This window comes from Enhydra lutris, unplaced genomic scaffold (assembly GCF_002288905.1).
Source record: "Enhydra lutris kenyoni isolate GAN:26980312 unplaced genomic scaffold, ASM228890v2 scaffoldscaffold9, whole genome shotgun sequence".
NCBI classification, from domain to species: Eukaryota; Metazoa; Chordata; class Mammalia; order Carnivora; family Mustelidae; genus Enhydra; species Enhydra lutris.
Window position 1 is genome coordinate 83,301,880 of NW_019154093.1, and position 24,045 is coordinate 83,325,924.

Consider the following 24,045-nt stretch of genomic DNA (forward strand, 5'->3'; position numbering starts at 1 on the left):
ACCTGAGCCGGTCAGATACTTAACCGACTGAGCCATTCAGGCGTCCCTATAAGTTTTATTTTTTAATTTTTATGTTCCAGTTTTGTTATCTATACACCAGTGATCTTTTAGTTGGGATGACAGTTAGTTGGAATGAAATTCTATAATACGAAATAATTGTATTAGGACCAGTTCTAGTACTATAATAGTTTACTATCCACTTCAAAATAATGTTTTTTAAATATATTTCCTAGGAGTGAATAGAGTGCTATCTTCAAATTTTCTTTGATTTTTGAGTGATTTATTCCTATCGGTTGTTGGAAGCCCAGATATGTGTAGTTCTCTCTGTATATTGATCTTTACTTATATCTAGCAAACCTATTCTTCAATGATAAACTACCTTTTCTCCATTTATACTGATTTGCACTTCTACACCAAGCTACCTATATACTGTCATTAAAGTTTAGAGACTATTAATTAGATGCAAAATCTTAATAAGGAATAGAGAATACTACAAAGTATTATTTAATTTGCTCCTGAAAAGCATTTTGTTTCATTAGCCTTTTCCCCAGCAAGAAAATGTGGCTTGCATTGATAGTTGAGGATGAGGACTTGATTAATGTCTTAATTTGCACTTTTCTGGACCTTTGAGTTCTTTTAGCTCTTTATACTAAACTTTATACTATACTTCAGACAGGGTACAGCAGGGTATAGTCCTGACAGGCAGTCTGTTGGTAGGTGAGTCCAGAAACTCCTTGCCTCTCTATAGATCACTACAGATTTCAAAGATGATTGTTTACTTTCTTTTGACTTTGAAGTTCATATACCTAGAGGCAGGCAAAAATGGAGCTGTAATGAGTTTTACTTGGAAGTCTCTTTTACATTCTTGGTTTTACTGCCAGAACATGCATATTTAGGTGAAATAACATAGGCAAAGTTCTGTAGCCTCCCAAACCCAAAGATCAAAGGACTGTTCTTCTCTCACATTGGAGCTACCAAGATTTTGTTTTGGTGATTAAATAAGAGAACAATACAATCTTAAGTGTGTAAAGCTCCATAAAGTTTTAATATTATCTGGGGCACTTGGGTGGCTCAGTGGGTTAAGCCTCTGCCTTCCACTCAGGTCGTGATCTCCAGGTCCTGCGATAGAGCCCTGCGTCCAGCTCTCCGCTTGGCGGGGAGACTGCTTCTCTCTCTCTGCCTGCTTGTGATCTCTCTGTGTCAAATAAATAAAATCTTTAAAAAAAAAAGTTTTAATATTATCTTAAAATATTCCCATTATAATATTGAAATAACAGCATAAGCTATTATTCAGTGAGCCAAACACTGTTAAAACACTTCTAAATCATTTAATTCTCCCTAGGAATTTTTTGGTTTATTCTGAGTTCTTATTGAAGGCATTTTAATGTCTTCCTGCTTAGAGGAGTATGGGCTCTGTCCTAGAGGTGAGGTTCAGATACTTAAGACTGTTAAATGGCCTTAACCTCTCCCAAGGACAAGCCAGTAAAATTTAACATTTTTGTAACCAGGAAATGTCCTGCTCTGGGGGACTCCAGGTATTGCTGGGGCTGTTTTCCTTCCTGTCCCATGTCTGCATGCCACTCAAGCCAAGAAGGGAATTCTTTATTATAAATGGAAGTTGACACCTGGATTCCTCCTACTCCGAGCTCCTGCTTCCCCACAGTTTGTGTGCATTCCAAGTTCTATACCTAGCAGCGGGGTGACAACTGTATATTGTTGAATAAGACAGGGTACTAACTGAAGTCACTGAAATGTCCAGCCCTAGTTCTGCAGATATCAGTACCCCGACCCTCTACTCTTGCTCAAAGAAGCTAAGTCTTTTGTTCTAAAGTTTGTGTACTCTCCCACTCCCAAAATAGGGACTGCAGTCCACCTGAACCTGAAAGAGAATTTGGTGATGGTAATCTACTCTCAGGTGTTTACATTCTTGAAAAAGCCCATTTTCTCTTATTTTAAAAATATTGGTTAACTAGTGGCAACCACGTGGTATTTGCCGTACTCTTTCTCAGGTGACTGGTTTGTGTCCTCTCTTGATGATTTCTTTTATTAAAAAAAGGGCAAATCGTCCAGCAATTGCTAAACGCACGCCCATCCCAACACTGCAAGGAAGAGAAAAACTTGTCCTCTAGCTACTCCCAGTTGTTGAGGGAGAGGTTTGAAGCACCCTTCTAAAACCCGCCGTACTACCACCTCTGATTTATCAACCCTGTTTACCCGCCCGCAGCTACAGCCCCAGGGCCTTTTAATCCCAGCACCCGCCTGGGTAGGGAGAAGACGTTGGGGCTGCAGGCAGGAGGGAGGCGGCGCGCAGCGATACCTAGTGGTGCTGCCAAGCTGCTCCATCCAGAGTACGTGGCACTACCGTGGAGAGAGGGGGAGGGGATTCAACTTTCTCCTCCCCACGCAGATCCTTGGGTCATCCCGTTAGGGCGGGCGGGAGGAACCACGAGGGAACTGGTGCGTTCGTTGGGTGAAATCTTAGTAGATGAAAGCAGTCTAGCAGTGGCCAGCGCTCGTCCTGCTGTCCACCGGTACCCACATGGGGCCGGGTCTCGAATCCACCGCCAGGAGCGGCTACTCGTTTTGGGGCGAGTGGGCAGGCACTCGCCGCCGCGCATGCGCAAAGCGGGGAGCGGCCCACCGGACTACAGCTCCCAGAGGAACCCGCCGCGGGCCGCAGGCGCCGAGCCGCTGGCGCCATCTTGAAATCTGATCCTCGATCTCCGAGTCTTCGCGTCAGTCGCTGGCTGCTGATAGTGTACCGCGAACCCAGCCTGCTGCAAGGGAGGACGTTGGGGACGCGGCGGCTGGCGGGAGAGACAGCTGGAGGGGACATGGCAGGTTGCGAACGTGGCCTGCGCTGCTGTCACTCAGCGTCCCCCTAAGGCGTTTCTATTCCCGCCCCCTTCCCGAGGGGCGGGGCTGCCCACTCTGGTACCCAGAACCAGCTCGAGGGTGGCGGAGGTGCGCCCCTGCAGAGTGGGGACCCACCGGACTGTGCCATGCTGGCCGGAGGCCTCCGAGGCGGGAGACGGAGCGCAGCCAAGAGCCAGTGACTGAACACCAAGCAGCAGCCGCCTCAGGGAAGCTCGGCAATCGCTAGGGGAGAAGATGAAGGAGATTTGCAGGATCTGTGCCCGGGAGCTGTGTGGAAACCAGCGGCGCTGGATCTTCCACACGGCATCTAAGCTCAACCTCCAGGTTCTGCTTTCGCACGTCCTGGGCAAGGATGTCGCCCGCGATGGCAAAGCCGAATTTGCTTGCAGCAAGTGTGCTTTCATGCTTGATCGGATCTATAGGTTCGATACCGTTATTGCCCGGATCGAAGCTCTTTCTATTGAGCGTTTGCAAAAGCTGCTGCTGGAGAAGGACCGCCTCAAGTTCTGCATTGCTAGCATGTATCGTAAGAATAACGAGGACTCTGGCACGGAAACCAAGGCGGGGAATGGGACGGTTGACATTTCCGGCTTACCCGATGTACGATACTCTGCACTGCTCCAGGAAGACTTCGCCTATTCAGGGTTTGAGTGTTGGGTAGAAAATGAGGATCAGATTCAGGAGCTACACAGCTGCCATGCTTCTGAAGGTCCTGGAAACCGACCCAGGAGATGCCGTGGTTGTGCAGCCTTGCGGGTTGCTGATTCTGACTATGAAGCCATTTGTAAGGTGCCTCGAAAGGTGGCCAGAAGTATCTCGTGTGGTCCTTCTTCTAGGTGGTCCACCAGCATTTGCACCGAAGAACCGGCATTGTCTGAGGTCGGGCCACCGGATTTACCAAGTACAAAGGTACCCCTAGATGGAGAAAGCATGGAGGAAGGGACACCAGGATCCTCTGTGGAATCTTTGGATGCAAGTGTCCAGGCTAGTCCTCCACAACAAAAGGATGAGGAAACGGAGAGAAGTGCAAAGGAACTTGCAAAGTGTGACTGTTGTTCAGATGAACAGGCTCCACAGCCTATGTGTAACCACAAGCTGGAGCTAGCTCTTAATGTGATTAAAGGTCTTGATTATAAGCCTATCCAGAGTCCCCGAGGGAGCAGGCTTCCTATTCCAGTGAAATCCAGCCCACCTGGAAGCAGGCCTGGCCATATCATGACAGATGGAGTTAGTTCCAGTTTCCTTAACCGGTCTTTGAAACCCCTTTACAAGACACCTGTGAGTTATCCCTTGGAGCTTTCAGACCTCCAGGAGCTGTGGGATGATCTCTGTGAAGATTATTTGCCACTTCGGGTCCAGGTATACAAAATGGCTACATAGTGTCTTTCTGATTATAGTTAGCTGGCTGCAGGCTTCACGTGATTTCTGTGTAGGTCAAGGTTAAAATTCTACACCTGAGAACAACTAATCGTTGAGCCCCTTTTTCCTGCACCTCTGCTTGTGTCTCATTTTAGTAAACGTGATTCACACTCAAATAACTGACTTTTCACAGCCCTTCTTGTAACATTATCTATTGGCCTTCCTGCTAATTACCAAAATCACAGAATTTTTTAGGCAAGAAGAGATTTTTAATTGACTTTACCCTATTAGAAAACATTTAATCTTGTATTTGGCACTAGAACTCTTTCCTCTTACCTCCTCTTTTGTCCCCCACCTCCTTTTTTTGCTTTGTTTTCATTTTTAGATTTGCAGATGTTTTTTCACATTCTGTGAGGTAGTTCTCTAGTTAGTTCTCCCTATAGCATCATGTGTTTCATCCCAAAGGTGTGTCTCCAAGTGCTTAGGGCATAGGGCAGAGGTTTGGGGAATCAAACCTCTGCCCTGTTTATCAAAGTATTGTACTATCTGGGCAATATTGTAATAAGTCATTTGAGGACTAATGATGACTTGTTCATAAAAGAAACTGGGAATTCAGGTGTCATCATTTTAAACACTAAGACAAAAACTATTCACAGCCAGTTTGCCTACAGAGCTCTGTTAAGAGGATGTTTGATATTAAGAAAGGTTGCCTCTGTTATTGGGTGATAGGAGTTTCATCCATTATACTCTTGAATTTCTTAGTGACTAGAAGATGGCAGTTAATCTTAATTTGAGCTATTCATTTCTGCCCAGTTGATTTCATACCAACCTTTTAAATTCAGCTGTATACAGGGACCTGACAGATGCTATTTCGTTTCTGCAGCAACAATGAGTGCTGAGTTCAATTAACTCTGTGAAACATCTGGCATCTTCTACTTGATACAGATTATTAGAATTTAGCAGAAAGATTGGAGAAATATTTTTAAATTTACATAAAGCTGTCAGAAACACATTTGAAATGTTAAGCAAAAGGAGAAATAACAAAAAGTTTAAAATGTGTTTTCATTTGTATAAAATGTTTAGAAGGCCTAATGCTCCATACTTCTTTTCTTTTGCTTTCTTTTCTTTCAGTGGAGCATCACAGTTGAATTTGTGTCTTATGGTATTTCTGCAACCAGACATAGATGTCACAAATTAAACATGGTGTTTTCATATTAGGATCTATAGATAGTCTGGACAGTGTAGATGGCAGATAAGCCCACCCGCCCCGCCCCAATATGGACAATATTGTAAAAAGGTAAAGAAAATTAGGAAATTACAGGCAAAACAAGAGTTTGTTTTGTTTTTGTTTTTCTCCACACTTAATTAAAAATACTATCATTTGGTGCCTGGATTCAACAAGTTTGAGCACTGGGAAGGATTTTAAAGACCGTCTCATGCAGGGTTTCAATTTAGAGGTAAGGAAAGCTCATGATTTAAATGACTCAGAAAGAGCCAAAGATTCTTAACCATTCTCAGCCAAAACTTTTTTATTCTGTATATGAAATCACATTTCCTGATATATATTGATTTAAATAATACTTATTTTAAAAAAAGAACCTTCTTTCTGTAACCGAAGGATTCCAAGGAGATTCTTTAGGGAATCAGTGAAGAAAATTGCCATCTTAATGAGCACATTTAAACTATAATAACTCTACTTTTAGGTCAAGTCCCTTTGCTTCATTACATTTGGACACTGGAAAAAAATAGACCTTTAGTGTGTGATCTTTCTGCTGTCACTTGGCTAACATTCTTTTTACTGTTTGTAGAGTAATGAAAACAGAGCACTGAGAATATGAATAATGGCATTTAATTAGCTATGCCATTTTCTTCAATAATTAAGGATGTGGGGGAGAAATAAATTAAATTGGACTCAGAGTGTTTGGAAATAAAATCTGTATTGGGGGCCTCTGATCTGTTGTTTTACGTCTGGTTGACTTTTGAGCTCCTTAACGCCTGTTGTGCTGTATGTCTGAACCCCAGCCAACTGGGACAAAGGCAGACTGGTTTTTGTCTATTTCTCTGAACAAATGTGAAAAGAGTAGAAATAAATGTAAATTAATTTTGGCATTTCTGTTTTTAGTTTATAGAAAGAAAAAACCATGAAAGAAAATTTTTTTTCTTTAATTAAGTTCTGCTACAAATACAAAGAGAAGCTCCCATCCTAAAGAGGAAGATTGTTCTGGAAGGTCATTTTGATTTCTTTGTTTAATCCTCCACGTACCCATTCTATACACTATTAAATATCATCATCAGAGTTCCTTCTGATTGCTGCGTTTCTTTCTCTTCTTATATTAAAGAAAAATAGCAGCAATGTGGTATTCCTGCTTACTAATTTTCTGGAATTAGGCAAATTGACTTATTTGCCTTCTGCAGAATTTATGCTTGAAAACCCAAGGTAGTTTAAATATCTAAAGAAAGCTATTGAAGCCTTATTCTAGCTGGTAATTTACTTCTTTATTGTGTGGCCCTGAACTAGAAAAGTGGTGATAGCAGGGGTGTGGTCGATTAGTAAACATCAATTCAGCTCTGGCTCATGTGCAATTTTCTATTCCATCTAAATTCACAGAGCAGATATTTGCTCTAAGCCTTGCAACACTAGGGTCTGGCCCTGTGTAGCTATGGGAAATTTATTCCTCTCATAGTTTAGCTACTTAATCTAGATAGGCCCTTTGGAAGGTGTATCCATTAGGTGCCGCTCAAAGATTAGGCCTTTAATTTTATGCTAGTTGATAGCTCTTTTGTATTTCCCGTTTTCAAAACAATAGGATAGAAAACCACAGCAGTTCCGGATCTAAGACTTGCTCTTGTGAGGACTAGGAAGTGCCAGGGAAAATGCTGTTAATACAGAAGATCTAATTAACTGCCTTTTTAGCCTAAAGGTCTCATCTTATGCAGTGTCAGGCCTGGAAGCAATTCTCTTTTCTGATCCTGGAAAGCTTTTTGTCCTAAAAGAGTCAAAGAGAGTCTAATTTAAAATTACATTAGTATTGTAACTTGATTTTAGTAACCTGTAGTCTGCAAATTAGCACTGATTCAGCCAAATTGAGTATTACTGATTTCAGGTTTTATAAAATTGTCTTAGGAATGATTGGTTTATGTACGTGATACTTCTCAAGAATTCACTCTGAGCTATTAACTCAGGGAACTTTGCTAAGTGGTCTTTTGGCAGACTGCTATCTGAAAGGACATTTTTCTGTGATGTTCAATAACTAAGTGTTATAAATAAAGACAGAGCAAACATCTTCCAGCCTTTAGGTCAGTACATCACATTTTCCGAATTAGAGGTTTCCTGCGATTATTAATGCCAAGATGGATTCAGATTAAATCAGATTCACCACGTACTATTCTGTGGCAATTTTTGGCTTTAAAGTTGCTGTTAAAATGTCTTTGTTAAATATCTATCTGGTCTTATTTCTAAAGAGCCACTGAAGGATTAGAGCACTATAGACTGGACATTAGGAGACAGGCCCGTTTTTATTGGTTTTTGTTCTTGTTCTCTTATTAAACAGACACTTTTGGTCCCTACAATATTCCAGGCATTATGGTAGGCAATGGGTTTATATGGAGATTGAAAGGTACATTCCCAGCTTTAGTGCATTTGGTTTAACAGGACCCTTTTCCTGATTTCCTGTGTAGTTTGGGACCTTCCTTATTCTCTCTAATTCTCCGTTTCTTCCAATGTATGACGGGATTATACCAGATGGTTAGTTTATAAAGTTTCTGTCACAGCTCTGAGATTCTTTGATTTAAAGTGAATAGGGGAGCCTGGGTGGCTCAGTAGGTTGGGTGTCTGCCTTCAGCTCAGGTCATGGTCTTGGAGTCCTGGAATTGAACCCTGCATTGGGCTCTCTGCTTGTTGGGGTGTCTGCTTCTCCCTCCCACTCTACCTCTGTGCCCTCTCTCTCTCAAATACATACAGAAATAAAATCTTTAAAAAAATAAAATAAAGTGAATAAATAGGACCATCTTCCCTGCCATTTTAAACCTGCAGCTATTTTCTTGAATTCTGCTTGTTATGGTTTAAATTTGGAAAATATTTATAATAGACATCACTGTAAAGGTGTTTTACACTTGAGGAACTGAGAAACGGAGTTTTGCAGAGTGTTTTATCATTAAATCAAGGATAAAATTATTTATCAGTTAGAATTGTTTTAAATATCTGTTCATACCGTTACCGCTCCCACGGTGTGACATAATTCACAGTGCTTCAGGGCAAGATTCCCTGTTACACCCACAACAACAAATATCCAAATGGGTCTATTTCTCTCCCACTCCATTCCTACCACTATCATCCCAGCCACTATTCTCTTTCACTTACACTACTGAAGCAGTCTCCTGTGTGGTCTCCCTATTCCTACTGGCTTTCCCCAGTCCAATCACCACAGCTATATGACCTTTTTAAAATATAAATACAACTGCATTCCTTTTCTAATTTCAGTGAGAATGAATTCCAGCTTCATTAATCCCACTGTGGAAGCTCTGTTTGGCCTGGCCCCTGGCTTCCTCTCCCCTGTGCTTAGTCTGCCTTAGCCCTGGGCTAGCCGGCAAGGTAGCCACCATCCGCACAGGGCTATTGAGCCCTTGAAATGTGGCTAGTTTGAATTGAGATATGCTGTGTATAAAGGACACCATGAGTTTCAGAGATTGAGTATGAAAGAAAGTAAAATACTTTGTTGGTAATTTTTATATTGACTACCTGTCTGTGACAATTCTTTGGATATAATATATTGGCTCAGATAAAATATTTTATTGAAATTGAGTTCATCTATTTATTTTTTACTTTAGTCAATGAAGTTACTACAAAATTTTAAATTACATACGTGGCTCACATTGTATTTCTATGGGAAAGTGCTACTCTAACCTCATAGACCTTTCTGTCCCAGGCTCATAGCCACTGTAAACCTTTTTCATTAGCTGTTCCTTCTGCCTAGATTGTTCTGAAGGATTGGCTTTCTTTCCTGCAGGTCTCCATTTAACCAGTTTAAAGTAGTTAACTGGTCAACCAACTTAGAGTAACTTTACTACGCTATAATGCTTCTCAGTTTTACAACATAGGGCGTGTCACTATCTGGTATTTTATGTATTTCCTTATTCCTTTATTATATTGTTCCTCACTCCCAGCTCCCACAGTGCTTTGCATATTATGATACTTAACAGATGTTTTAAAAAATTGATAAATAGCATTGGAAGAATAAAAAACTTTTTTTTTTTTTTCCTGAAATCTGCACTTTCAGTTAGTTGCTGAAAGGAAGGGATTTAAGGTAAGCTCTAACCCCACTGTCTAGAAGGTGGTGTTAAGGGTTTGGAAGCGTGAAGGAAAGGGAAAATGAACAGTAGTTGCCCTTTTCTTCTTCCTAATGGATTTAAATTTTTCCTAACTGGAGTAGGTGTCAGGGGTGAGTAGGAAGGGTCAAGGTGAAAGAAGATGGATTTTCATGCCACAGTGAATTCCTATAGTTTTATTTTAGTACGCTTAGCTCATAATGAATAATAGGTTCAGTTCATTAAGTTTATCTTAGCCTGATTCATTGTTACGTTATGTAAACAATACGTGTTTTTTTTCTCCTGAGTCTTTTTGATGAATTGATATTCCTGTGAAACATACCTCTTTCCCAGACCATCATGGATTTTGAAATTTGTTTTTAATTTATTTTTACTTTTTATTTCAAAATCAGTTTTAATTTGTAGAGAGGTCATGAGAGAAATACAAAGAACTCCCACATTCACATATTGCTAACATTTTTCCAGATTCACCAGTTACAAATATTTTGCTACATTTGCTGTTCCACTCCCACTGTCCTATAGAAACATTATTTTCTTTACTCCTAGACCATCTGCAGATATTAATGAGTCTTTATACTACATAAGCATATATTACCTAAAAACAAGAATATCTCTTATATAACTATAATATAATTACCAAATTTAGGAAATATAGTATTGATAAAATATTATAATGCATAGTCCATATTCAAAATCTGCCCATTTTCTAATAATGTGAACAGGCATAGTTGAACTATACTTTTTCTAGCTCTTAGGGATCGTAGAGATTTAATTATTGAATTCCCTGATTAGAAATAGCATAAAGTGTGTATTTGGTTATCTAAAGCATTTTCTTTTTTCAATCCTCTCTTCTCTTTAAACTCTGAATTATTTGCTTAGGACTGTCTTTAGGAATTTGTACTGATAAGCCATGCAACAATTTGGTTTTCTAAGTCTCTGCCAAAAGATGCCAGAGACATTTGAAGATAAAATTTATTGTTGGCTACATTTAACTCAACTTGTCTTGCTGCTTCTTCCTAGCCCGTGACTGAAGAGTTACTCAAACAACAAAAGCTGAATTCAGATGAGACCATTATAACTCAGCAGTCTGTATCTGATTCCCACTTGGCAGAACTCCAGGAAAAAATCCAGCAAACAGAGGCCACCAACAAGGTATGATCAGTCCAGGCTCTTGGAGGAGACAGGGCTTCCTGAGGATGTGACTGGCTCTAGCTGAGGCTCTTAACCTCTCTGAGTGGGACTTGGGAGGTGGGTATTGTGTATTCCTGTTGCTCTGAGGAATACTTTCGATTAAAAGTGTAGTTCTTCTTCTTCCTTTTTTTTTTTTTTTTTAAGATTTTATTTATTTGTGACAGAGATAGCGAGAGAGGGAACACATGCACAGGGGAACCGGAGAGAGAGAAGCAGGCTCCCCGCTGAACAGGGAGCCCGATGAGGGACTTGGATCCCAGGATTCTGGGATCATGACCTGAGCTGAAGGCAGATGCTTAACGTCTGAGCCACTCATGTGTCGCTAAAAGTGTAGTTCTTTCCTTTAGCTCTCATCAAGATTTTAGCCTGCTCTGCACAGATCAGAATTTCTGGTGCCTTTTAGATCTGTAATTAAAACTTGAATGTAGTCTTTAACTGTATAAGGCACCAAGACAGGAGGTTTATGCTTTTGATTTTAGCTTAACTTCTTACCCCTTAGAGCCCAAGGAGGCATTTGCTTAGAAGAAAATTTTATCAGTGCCTACAATTTGAATGCTGAGCTTCTGGTCTGTTGTACCCTTGTAGTGTTCCATCCTGTCCTAGAGAGCAGAGCTCCTTGGGCTTTGTTTAAAGGACCCATGGTGAGGGATCCTTTTAACAAAGGGTTAAGGGTTAAGCGTCCAACTCTTGATTTCAGCTGAGGTCATGATCTCAGGGTCATGAGATCGAGCCCCGTGATGGGCTCTGTGCTGGGCAGTAGCCTGCTTAAGATTCTCTCCCTGCCCCTACTTCCCCACGCCCTCTCTCCCTGCCCCTACTTCCCCCCACTCTCTCTTTCTCAAAAAAAAAAAAAAAAAAAAAAAGAGAGAGAAAGAGAAAGAATCCACAGTGACTCGTGTGGACAAGTGTATAGCTGCCCATTATAGAGAAAGCTCAATACATGAGAATTGAAGCAATTGAATATTGAAGGAAGTATTTAATTTTCCTTCTACTTTGCCTTAATGGATGATTTAAGGTTTAATGGTTACTACATGTGGGGAAGCCTAGACTTGAGGAAAGACTTTCTGGTTGCATTTGAAGTTAAAAGAAGTTGACCTAACAAACTTTTTCTTTGCTGAAATCAGATTCTTCAAGAGAAACTGAATGAAATGAGCTGTGAACTCAAGTCTGCTCAGGAGTCATCTCAGAAGCAGGATGGTACAATTCAAAGCCTCAAGGAAACTCTGAAAAGCAGGGAAAATGAGGTAAATATTGGGCAATCAGGGATCTGTGAGGGAATTATTTGTTCCATCAAAGTAGGTAATGTGTATTTTGTAGAAACAGATCATCAGACTAAGAGATGTGAGCCTAGAAAAACCATAATGTAATCTAAATCGGTATTTCTAAAATCTGTACAGGTGAGATCATGGAATTTATTTTTAGTTTACTAATATGGCTGGTACTCCCTGTCTCATCTTCAGACTGAGGAGTTGTACCAGGTGATTGAAGGTCAAAACGACACGATGGCAAAGCTTCGAGAAATGCTGCACCAAAGCCAACTTGGACAACTTCATGTATGTGAGGGTCACATAGGACGGGAGGCAAGCCCGCAGTTGAGAAAGTGCCGTGTTCGGTCACGGTTTTGATTTGGTTGATCTTCTCAGCGGCTTGGTGCTTGCCCTCCTTGTGAGGATGATTTTTCCTCTTTTTTCAGAACTCAGAGGGTACTTCCCCAGCCCAGCAACAGGTAGCTCTGCTTGATCTTCAGAGTGCTTTATTCTATAGCCAGCTGGAAATACAGAAACTCCAGAGGGCAGTGCGTCAAAAAGAACGCCAACTGGCTGATGCCAAACGATGTGTGCAATTTATAGAGGCCGCCGCCCATGAAAGAGAACAGCAGAAAGAGGCGTCTTGGAAACATAACCAGGTAAATTGGCAGTCATTTTGTGGTCCGAGATGCTGACTTTGCCCTGATAATAACTTCTTATCAGGATGGTTTGTGTTGAATCCTTTGTTGAGTCACTGGCTTAATCGAAGAATTCAGTTCTACATATATTGCCCTCATACCATGTGCCAGACACTGGGTTGTGTTCTGGAAATAACAAGAGTCAATATCACAAGCTCTTTCCTGTGAAGTTACTTGTATTTATTATGAGACAGTCACATAAACAGAATTTTTGTGTGAATACTGAAATGAGGTAAAGGAGCTATATTTCGGCCCTACAGGAATATATAGGAAGTGCTGAGGAAGGGAGGCAGGGAAAGCTTCATGAAGGAGGAGCTATCTCGGGTTATTCTTGAAGAGTGGTAAAATTTAGCAAGACAGAATAGTGGGGAACAACAAGCAAGGTCAAAGGAATGGCATGCACAATTAGCTGCATCTTTAAAAAAAAATAAAACATTCTTTTTTTTTTTAATTTTATTTTTTATAAATGTATAATATATTTTTATCCCCAGGGGTACAGGTCTGTGAATCGCCAGGTTTACACACTTCACAGCACTCACCATAGCACATACCCTCCCCAATGTCCATAATTCCACCCCTAAAAAAAAAAATAAAACATTCTTAATTGGTTCCTTTATCTTGTTAGGTTAGAGCATATGCTATCAGTTTTTTTTTTTTTTAAGATGTTATTGGATGATAGAAATATTCTATTCTTGAGCTTATCCAGGGTTACAGTGGAACAGGGTTCTGCTTAGTAGTTATATAGAGCTATCATTTTTAAACTAGAGAGTAAGTATTAAACTACATAATATGAAATTTACATCTTCCCACCATTCACAGTTCCCACAATTTCCCATATCCTATTTGATTCGTGTATAATATTTCTAGAGTAATTGTAAGAATGGAACTTTTCTGCTATTTTATATTTATTTTATTCTGTATGCCTTGAAAGTTTTAAGGCCTCCCTATCTATTAACCGTGTGAAAATTTTAGATAGTTTGAAAAAGGGAATCTGTTTAATTCAGGAATTACGAAAAGCCTTGCAGCAGCTCCAAGGAGAATTGCAGAGTAAGAGCCAACAGCTTCGTACCCTGGAGACTGAAAAATACAATGAGATTAGAACCCATGAGCAACACATTCAACGCCTAAACCAGAGTCTGAGTCACAAAGAGCAGCTGCTTCAGGTGAGTCTACATAATGATTTTAACTGAAACGGGGCTCATAGAGCTCTGAAAGTTCCGTTCATGTGATCTCAGATTAGTTCACCTGTGTTGAGTACCTGTTACATGTACAGCATTGAGAGGTGGGAACCAGGAGGATTCAAAATAAATAGAAAGTACGATTCATGAACCACAATGCTAACCAGCAAGTGTACGAGATAATAAATATAGACCTAAAAGACCTAAGCAATATTCAGGAAGTAGTTATTGAACACCTGTTTGAACCAGATACTATGCTAGTGCTGGGAAGACAGAGGTGTGACCATTGTTCTCAGTCTAGTAGATGAGGACATCTGTGTAGAAATTTCCAGTTACTTACGTGATAAATGAATGAGGGAAAATATGGAACACTGAAGAAGACTGTAATCGGTCTCCTGCTCTAAGCTTCAGTCCCATTGAATCCCGTACATTCTGCTGAGCATACAGTTTTTTCATAGTGTATGTGTATTGTGTATACATTTTTTTCCTCTGATAGAAATACCCCACCAGCTCTTCACTTGGGAAGCTCCCAGTTCTTAAGGCTCACAGAGCAAATGTAATCTCTTTTGTGAGATCTTTAGTGACGCCTTCAGACAGATTTAGACAGTGCAGCCTGTATTCCCAGGAGCTAGCTATGCAGACATACACACTCCATATACATAATGTGTACATATATTTATACACACACGTGTACACATGTGTACAGTAGTTAACAATTTGTATATCTGTTATCTCTGCTAACCAGTGTTTTCCTTGAGTGATCACATTTTGTTTTTTATCCTGAATAACAAATTGTTTGGCAAAGTGTAGGAATTCACTGAATATTGGATAAATGAATAAAGAGAAGTATGTTTTGGTCTCATTAGGAATTTCGGGAGCTCCTGCAGTATCGAGATAAGTCAGACAAAACCTTTGAAGCAGATGAAATGCTGCTTGAGAAACTTCGACAGCGAATACAAGATCGAGATGTTGCTCTAGAGGTATGCACCTTAATTTTGTTTACGGCGCTATGGATTATTCTCTTCACATAGGTACTCAGAAATATGTGTCTCCTTAATTTGCTGCTTTTTGGAGTTGGTCTTCCCTTCCTTTATATTTTTATTGAGTAAGTGTGATCACAATAGTGAATCCTAAGGAGGTTTAAGATCCTTACTTTCCTTGCAGCGGGCTATAGATGAAAAGTTCTCCACTCTGGAAGAGAAAGAAAAAGAACTGCGTCAACTTCATCTCGCTATGCGAGAGCGAGATCATGACTTAGAGAGACTGCGTGGTATTCTCTCCTCTAATGAAGCTACCATGCAGGTAAGAGCACAGTCTTCCGTAGTGGGATGCTAAGCCCGAAGCATCAACCCTTTCCCTCATTTTCTGAAAACCAAGGTATTTGCTTTATAAGAAAGAAAATACGAGGGCGCCTGGGTGGCTCAGTGGGTTAAGAAAGAAAATACGAAAGCAACAAAAATAGTTATTCATCATTGTAGATTAGGAATTGAGAAGTGTTAGTACTTCTGTTGTGGAGTTCAAGGGGGAAGCAGTGATTATGGATTTCCAGGCACACTTTCTGATTTCTTTCTAATCCTCATCAATATCTGAATACTTTTATGTAAGCATTGCCCATACAGCTGTTTTACTGTTGTTTTCTCATTAATATTATATGCATATCCTTGTATAGCCAGTCAGAACACTTGTTATAGAAGCTTATATATAAAGCTTATATATTTAACCATCTGCCACTTCTTAAAGAAGTCCTTCACTTCCTCTGTAGCATAGCCTGCCCCCTCAAAAACACTTCATTTTTCATATACATTATATTTATTTCTCTAAATAAATTAGATGAGAGTTTCTAAAACCGAAGATTAGTATGGCATTGTTAGATCAGATACAAAGTTTTCTCCTTTTGCAAAAAATTGATACTTTAGAAGATAATTTGAAGGCAGATCAAGTATCTTATTTATCCTGCTGAGTTTGGGGTGGTCCTTTGACTTATCCTTGTTTTCTTTGTTACTATAGAGTATGGAGAGTCTCCTGAGGGCCAAAGGCCTGGAAGTAGAGCAGTTATCTGCCACCTGTCAAAACCTGCAATGGCTGAAAGAAGAAAGGGAAACCAAATTTAGCCGTTGGCAGAAGGAACAAGAAAGTATCATTCAGCAGTTACAGACATCTCTGCATGATAGGAACAAAGAAGTGGAGGCAAGACTTTAGTTAATTAAAGGCAATTGGTTTAGTGATTACATAATCTCAGTCCTGGATTGGGACTCTTTAGGTCTGGGGGTGCCAGTGACCCAAGTCTTAAATACCATCCTGCTGTTCCTGGGCAAGTTAGAAAGTGACAAAGCCAGTAAGCCTCCCAGGCAGTGTGGTTCCACAGTTTTAACCACCATCTACAGCCTATCAGTATAATGGTAGGAACCTCATCACCATGCTAAGAAATATAGTGTTCATTATTCTTTTTCAGCTTATCATTTTCTGTTGCCTTATAAAAGTTATACTGGGGAAAAAAAAATACATGGACTGCATGTCCATTTATCTTCATCTGTTATGTATCCTGAGCAAATAGGGAAAGGGCCTACTTCAGAAAACAATATGTAAGTTGACATTATGAGTGTTTTTCTGTATTGTTAGTGTTCATTCATGAGCATGTATTTACAGCCTTCTGTGTACCAAGCCTGTGCGAGATCTGGGGAAACAAAGGAGAATAAAACATGATATTTGCTCCCCGGAATCTCATAGCTCTTTCTCCTATAGCAGATTCTTATAAACCCCTTGATATGTAGTAGAGGGAATTCTTTCCTCCAGAACTTACACTGTCCCTTCTATATTAGGATCTTAGTGCCACGTTGCTCTGTAAACTCGGACCAGGGCAGAGTGAGATAGCAGAGGAGCTGTGCCAGCGCCTACAGCGAAAGGAAAGGATGCTGCAGGAATTGCTGAGTGATCGAAACAAACAAGCAGTGGAACATGAACTCGAGATTCAAGGCCTGCTTCAGTCTATGAGCACCAGGGAGCAGGAGAGCCAGGTAAGGACTAATGTGCAGACCAGAAGAGTGTCAGTGTGTTTCTAGTCTGTGAATAGGGAGTGTTTGAACATTATAGTGTGTACGTGTGTGGCATTTTACAGTCTGTTCTGTTAGGAACAGTCTGTTTCCTAGATTACAGTTTTACATCTGTTATCAGAGCATGCAATATTGGTAGAGCACTTTGTATTGAGAAGGGTGCTTAAATAGTACATTTACTCATTAACTTCATTGTACATTTTCTTTCCTTAATATTCTGATAATTTTGACAGAAGGCAATACAAGGTTCTGGAGTATTTTGATTCTACATTCTCAAGACTTGAGTGATATTTTCTATTTCTAGCCAAGCTGTGGGAGAACTTATACTTGACATATTTTTCTTAATTCTCTATTTTTTTTTAAGATTTTATTTATTTATTTGTCAGAGAGAGGGAGAGAGAGAGCACAAGCAGAGGGAGCAGCAGACAGGGAGAAGTGGGGAGAGGCAGGCTCCCTGCTGAGCGGAGCACCCAATGTGGGGCTCGATGACCAGAGCTGAAGGCAGATGCTCAACTGACTGAGCCCCCCGAAGGCTTCCCATTTTTTTTTTCATTTTTTTTTAAATTTATTTTCAGTGTAACAGTATTCATTGTTTTTGCACCACACCCAGTGCTCCATGCAATCCGTGCCCTCCAATACCCACCACCTGGTTCCCCCAACCTCCCACCCCCCGCCCCTTCAGAACCCTCAGATTGTTTTTCAGAGTCCATAGTCTCTCATGGTTCTCCTCCCCTTCCAATTTCCCTCAACTCCCTTCTCCTCTCTAACTCCCCTTGTCCTCCATGCTATTTGTTATGCTCCACAAATAAGTGAAACCATATGATAATTGACTCTCTCGGCTTGACTTATTTCACTCAGCATCATCTCTTCCAGTCCCGTCCATGTTGCTACAAAAGTTGGGTATTCATTCTTTCTGATGGAGGGATAATACTCCATAGTGTATATGGACCACATCTTCCTTATCCTTTCGTCCGTTGAAGGGCATCTTGGTTCTTTCCACAGTTTGGCGACCATGGCCATTGCTGCTATAAACATTGGGGTACAGATGGCCCTTCTTTTCACTACATCTGTATTGTTGGGGTAAATACCCAGTAGTGCAATTGCAGGGTCATAGGGAGGCTTCCCATTTTTTAAAATTCTTATAAAATATGAATTATCTTGGGGTGCCTGGGTGGCTTAGTGGGTTAAAGCCTCTGCCTTCGGCTCAGGTCATGATCCCAGGGTCCTGGGATCGAGCTCTGCATTGGGCTCTTTGCTCAGCAGGGAGCCTGCTTCCTCCTCTCTCTCTGCCTGCTTCTCTGCCTACTTGTGACCTCTGTCTGTCAAATAAACTAAAAAAAAAAAATCTTTAAAAAAAATATGAATTATCTTAAGAGGAAAAAAGATTGTGTTCTTAAAAGACCATGATGAGAATAAATAATTTATAGTAACATGGGATATATTAATCTTACAGTGCTGGTACACAGGTATTTCATATACATAAGAGATCTTATATGTTCTCTATTATGTTTTTTCCCATAATAACGTCTACAGATTTTTATTCAGGCAAATTAATAATGTACTGTTACCTCGGTTATGTCCAAATCCCTGAAGAGCCCAAATTTTACTTACTAAAAATGTAAGGTTATTTTTTATTTCCCTTAGAAATTTTGACAAGAGCTCAGCGTCTCATTAAAGCAGTAGTAATTGTTCCCAGAAACAGTGTATGCTGGTGCAGCTAGTATAGTCCTGATTCATCATCTTTTACCCCCTGTAATTTTAGTCTTAGTTTATTGTTTCCAGATTTTTTTATTAAATGCAGACTTTCAATGTGGTAATGGTCACAAATAATGTTCTAAATCTTTTCCTTACTCTGCCATCATCTGTCTTAGAAAACTGGGATTTGAAATTAAATAAACTGGGTTTCGTGGTTTTGAGGTTCAGATTCTCCTGATTGTATGGTCTGATAAAAATATTTCTGTGTAATTGATTCATTCAATAAATGTGCATTGAGTCCCTACTATGTGCCAGATACTGTTCTGGGCTCTTGTGATTCAGCAGAAAACATCATAGAACCTGCCCTTAGGAAACTTCTATCCGGTTGATAGACAATGAACATATATCAGATAATGGTAAGTGCATTGTAAAAACTTAGCAGGACAGGGAGAACTGGATGTAGAGAAAGGTGGCTGTTTTAGACAGGATATGCTGAGGAGGCCAATCCGATAAGGTATCAGTAGGCAAAGATGTAAAGGGAGCAAACCAAACAAATGGGTGGGTAAAGAACATCCAGGCCACAGGCACATGTTTCCCAGAGTAAAGGACATCAAACCAGAATGTAATAACTTAGCCTGATAGCGTTCTGGCAGAGCCAATTTCAGATTGTTTGATCCATAATAGGTATGTTATATTCAGTTTTTCCAATGTTCTTCCTCTGAGAGACTTTCTTTCTACTCATCTGCTGTTTTTTCCCTATAAACTGAAAGCAAGGGAACTATTTTAGGGGGCCCCACTGGCTTTTCATAAACAATTGTCTTTTAACAAATAACTTCAGAACACAAATTTTGTTTTCTAGAGTATCTTTCTAATGGTGTGTGTGATTTCCTTACTAGGCCGCTACAGAGAAGATGGTACGAGCGCTGATGGAAAGAAATTCAGAATTACAGGCCCTGCGCCAGTATCTAGGAGGGAAGGACTTCATGGTGTCCCAAACCCTCATTTCTAACCAACCCATCGAAGTTACCTCCAGCCTTCCCCATCTTGGAGAACAGACTGATCAAGTAAGTATTACATGCTTTTGTAAATGTTCATGCTAACTGCCTTTTTGTGTTAGAGGCATAAGTTTGGTCATTTTAATACTAAATTGTGAGAACATTCCAGGTCCTTGTCATTGTGATCATGGTTCCGTGCCTTTCTAAATCCCTTGACTCTTCCGATTTTTAGGGTTCAGTGCATATACCCTCCAAAGATGATAGCATTTCATTGACTGCCAAAGGGGATACCAGTATACCTAGGTCCTCATTAGGTAAGTATCAAATTTAATTTCACTAAGTAATCTTCTGTCTTTTCTTTCTGTAACTTTATTAATAGGTTTGGCCAAGGCTCTCTTTTCCTACCTTAATGGAAAAAAATAAGTTTAGATTCCCCCTGAAAGTCTGAAGACATGTCACTTCTAGAAGGAGCTACCCTTATTTTGTTGAATTGAAGCTGTTGTTCTGAGTACACAGTTTGGCCCAGGGAAACTGCCTCCTGATTATTCTTAACAGATAGCTTTGCAGGGGTTCAGAAATGCAGGAGGTAGTTTTTCCAGACCTACACAATAGGACCACGGGGCTGACACCTTCTCCTGGGTGTCTTTCAAGCAGGCTGAGGCTACTCACAGTAACTTGACCTAACCTGTATTACAGTGTTGGGAGGGGGAGGCAGAGTACATTAAGTTATTTGCCAAGATCACTTGTGAGGAGTGGTCGATAGTGGTCGATATATGATGACTAGAGACTATTTATCAGTCAAAATTTGGGACTTAAATATGGAAAACAGGCCTGTGGAAACATACCAGGTTCATGAATACCTCAGAAGTAAACTTTGTTCACTATATGAAAATGACTGCATATTTGATAAATTTGAATGTTGTTGGAATGGATCTGACAGTGTTGTCATGACTGGATCTTACAATAATTTCTTCAGAATGTTTGACAGGAACACAAAGCGACACATAACCCTAGAAGCATCACGGGAAAACAACAAACCTCGCACGGTTCTGAAACCACGAAAAGTCTGTGCAAGTGGCAAGCGAAAGAAGGATGAAATAAGTGTTGACAGCTTAGACTTCAACAAGAAAATCCTTCATACAGCCTGGCACCCCAAGGAAAATATCATTGCTGTAGCTACTACAAACAATCTGTATATATTTCAAGACAGAGTGAATTAGGGTTGGCATTCCCAGCAGAAGAGCCCACTTTCTGCTTAGTTGAGATAGTTGAATCTAGCATTCGTACCTAAAAAAGAGAGGTCCATTGTGGCGCCCCTTTCCAGTGTTTGACAATGTGCCATTCGACAACACATTTTTTATAGCTACATGGAGAAATCTCTGTGGATTCATCACTGTGGTGTTCTCCATGTCTGCTAGCCATGTAGGTAAGGGTAGGGCACTTTTAATTTAAATGACTTCTTGCACCATCTTGCCTAATGGACTAGATTGGACTGTATCAACATTGATTTACTCCACTTTTTATGCCTTCCATTGTGATGACGTCAAACACAGTGAAAGCCTTCAGTCATACTTATGGGATTTAATTGTGTATCCTCATTACTGTATCATTTGTGGGGTACACCCCTCCCCCTTTTTTAAATTAAATACAGCTCCTTCTTAAAAACAAAAACAAAAAAACAAAACCATCTAAGAGATGATTGTAGGCCTTGAACTCCCTAAAAACAAATGAATTTTGGGAAGAGTATGAGCAAAACCTAAATGAGTGCTGGTTATTAGAGTCTCTGACTTTCACAGAGCAGAAGGTTGGGATCTAGGGTAGCTTCAAGGAAGAGATTTACCCTGTGAGTTATAGAAATAGGGGCTCACCATTATTAGTGAAATGGTAATTATAATGCTGAAAGAAAGGTTGTGGATTTGGAGAATTAACTTAAGATTTTTTTTAATGATACTAAAAAATGCAAGGGGGTGCCTGGGTGGCTCAGTCAGTTAAGCATCCAACTCTTGATTTTCCTCAGGTCTTGATCTCAGGGTCATGAGTTCAGGCCCCATGCTGGGCTCCATGCTTGGCTGGGCATGGAGCTACTTTAAAAAAAAAAAAAAAAAGAATAAAAAGTTTGTGTCTTTGTTATAGTGTAAGGTATTATGGAATTCCATAGGTAAGTCATGCAAGTAGTTATTTTTTCTCAGGAAAACTTTGTTAGTTAAAGATAAAGAAATGCTGGATTTGTTTAATTTACTCCCTATTTACCTTTTTTTTTTTCCAAAAAAAGTACCTTTCCGCAATTTTTTATTTTGCAAATTTCACTCTTCTAGAAAAGTGGTAAAAATCATACAGTGAATATCCACAAAGACTTTTATTAAGATTCACCCCCTATTAACATTTTGCCACATTTGCATTATTTCTTCCCATGCACACACACGAATGTTTTTTCTAAGCCATTTAAAAATTACTTAGAGGGGACACCTGGGTGGCTCAGTTGCTAAGCATCTGCCTTCAGCTCAGGTCATGATCCCAGGGTCCTGGGATCAAGCCCCACATCGGGCTGAGTTGGAAGCCTGCTTCTCTCTCTCCCACTCCCCCTGCTTGTGTTCCCTCTTTCACTGTGTCTCTATCAAATAAATAAAATCTTAAAAAAAAAAAATTACTTAGATACCATGACACTTTATCTCTAAATACTTCATTTTGTATTTCCTGAGGACAAGGGCTTTCTCCTACATAACTATAGTACAATTATCACATTCAGAAAATTTAACCTTGGTATAGTCCTCATACCTGACGTACAGTTCATATCCAGAGTTCCTGTTGTCCCACGAACGTTCCCGATGGTTGGGTCTCCCCCTCTGGGACCATGTGTGCATTTAGTTGTCATGTCTCGTTAGTCCCTTTAGTCTAAGACAGTTTTCTAGACTTTTTTTGTCTTTTTTGACATTGGCATTTTTGAAGACTCTGGGCCAGCGAATGGCCCTCAATCTGGCTCTGATTGTTTCCTCATGGTTCGATTCAAGTTCAGCATTTTTGGCAAGACTGCAAGGGTGAGGTCTTTCTCAGCACCCACATCAGGAGCAGATGATAGCAGTTTGTGTTTTCCTTAGTTAAGATCGTATCTGCCAGACCTTTGCATTACGAAGACTTCATTTCTGCCATTTCTCCCTGCCACCCAGCAGCCTGAGAGGTTGACCGTGTCCCCACGGCTACTCATCCAGGGCTTCCAGCATCCTGTCAACCTTGCCTGAAGCAGCAATTACGTTTAAAAAAGTGATTTATATTTCTAAAATTTCTTCCTGTGTATTAATTAGCACATGTTCTTTCATAAAGAGGTACCCTTTCCCTAGTCTCCCCCACTCCATTTTTTTAAATATCAACATGTTCTAATAGATTCTTTTAAAAAAATATTTTATTATCTGTTTCTGTCTTTATTACATTTGATGCCCAAATTACCCCCAATTTGGCCAATTGGGGCCCCTTCAAGCTGCTCCTTTGTCCTTTCGGTATGTTGTTATCAGTTTTTCAGCACTTCCACACTTGCTGCCACAATAAGGTGTTCTGTGATCACCTTTCCCTTTCCCTGCCTCAGCCCTTGAACTGCCCGTTACTTCAAAGAGCTCTGGTTCCTTGAAGTTGGTTAAGTGGGTAATGGCATTTAGGTACTAATATCTGGGTATGAGATGGGCTCTTGGCCACAGGTATCATTTGCTTTTAGGCCCTTTTAGGTGAACAGAGCTAAGGGGTCTGTGTTTGTATTTGATACTGATTTCTCTCATTCTAATTTAACACCACAAGTTCTTTCTTTGCCTGATTTTGTATTTGTATCTGCCCTTTTTCTGACCTTGAGAAACCTGGTTACCTCTATCATGAATATATTTACCCACTTGCACAATACATAGAAGTAGTTTAGAATTGCTATGTGAGTACCACTATCAATAATAAGTCTATAAATAATGTTTAAGATTTCTTTTATTTTTTTAATCTTTAGACTATCTCCCACTGAGGGTATACAGTTAGAATAGTGAGTTCAAAAATTATTTGGATTAATTTTTTAAAATTCTGGGTGCTTATGTTATCTATTATATAGGTTCATTTACTTATGTTAATATTCATTTTTAGGCTTTTTATTCCCCATTGTTATTGAACTAACTTTACACATTAAAAATAAAACATTAACATGGTTCAAAATTCAAATATATAAAAAAGTATGCTCAGAAGACCCATCAACTTCCCTAACATTTCTCTCTGGTTTTCACCCCTCCCTTGAAGGCAACCAATTTCATTTCTAGGTTATCCTTCCTATATTTCTTTTTGCAAAGTAAGAGAGCAGTCCTATGTCTGTATGTGATGTGTATGTGTGTGTTCCTATTTCCCCCTTTCCTAGTATAAAACAGACTACACTAGATGTATTCTTTTGTACCCAACTTGTTTCACTTAACAAT

At 40.0% G+C, this 24,045-nt stretch overlaps 1 protein-coding gene across 1 annotated transcript in view; it reads left to right on the forward strand.

Annotated features, from left to right (window-relative positions):
* Positions 1-24,045, forward strand: part of LOC111142854 (NBPF member 26) — a 141,492-nt gene that overhangs the window by 53,693 nt on the left and 63,754 nt on the right. The window contains 11 exon segments of the mRNA XM_022496209.1: positions 10,582-10,713; positions 11,877-11,996; positions 12,213-12,305; positions 12,446-12,658; positions 13,702-13,860; positions 14,742-14,855; positions 15,040-15,177; positions 15,883-16,062; positions 16,695-16,889; positions 19,517-19,684; positions 19,848-19,929. Of these exon segments, the coding sequence (XP_022351917.1) occupies positions 10,582-10,713; positions 11,877-11,996; positions 12,213-12,305; positions 12,446-12,658; positions 13,702-13,860; positions 14,742-14,855; positions 15,040-15,177; positions 15,883-16,062; positions 16,695-16,889; positions 19,517-19,684; positions 19,848-19,929 (1,594 nt within the window).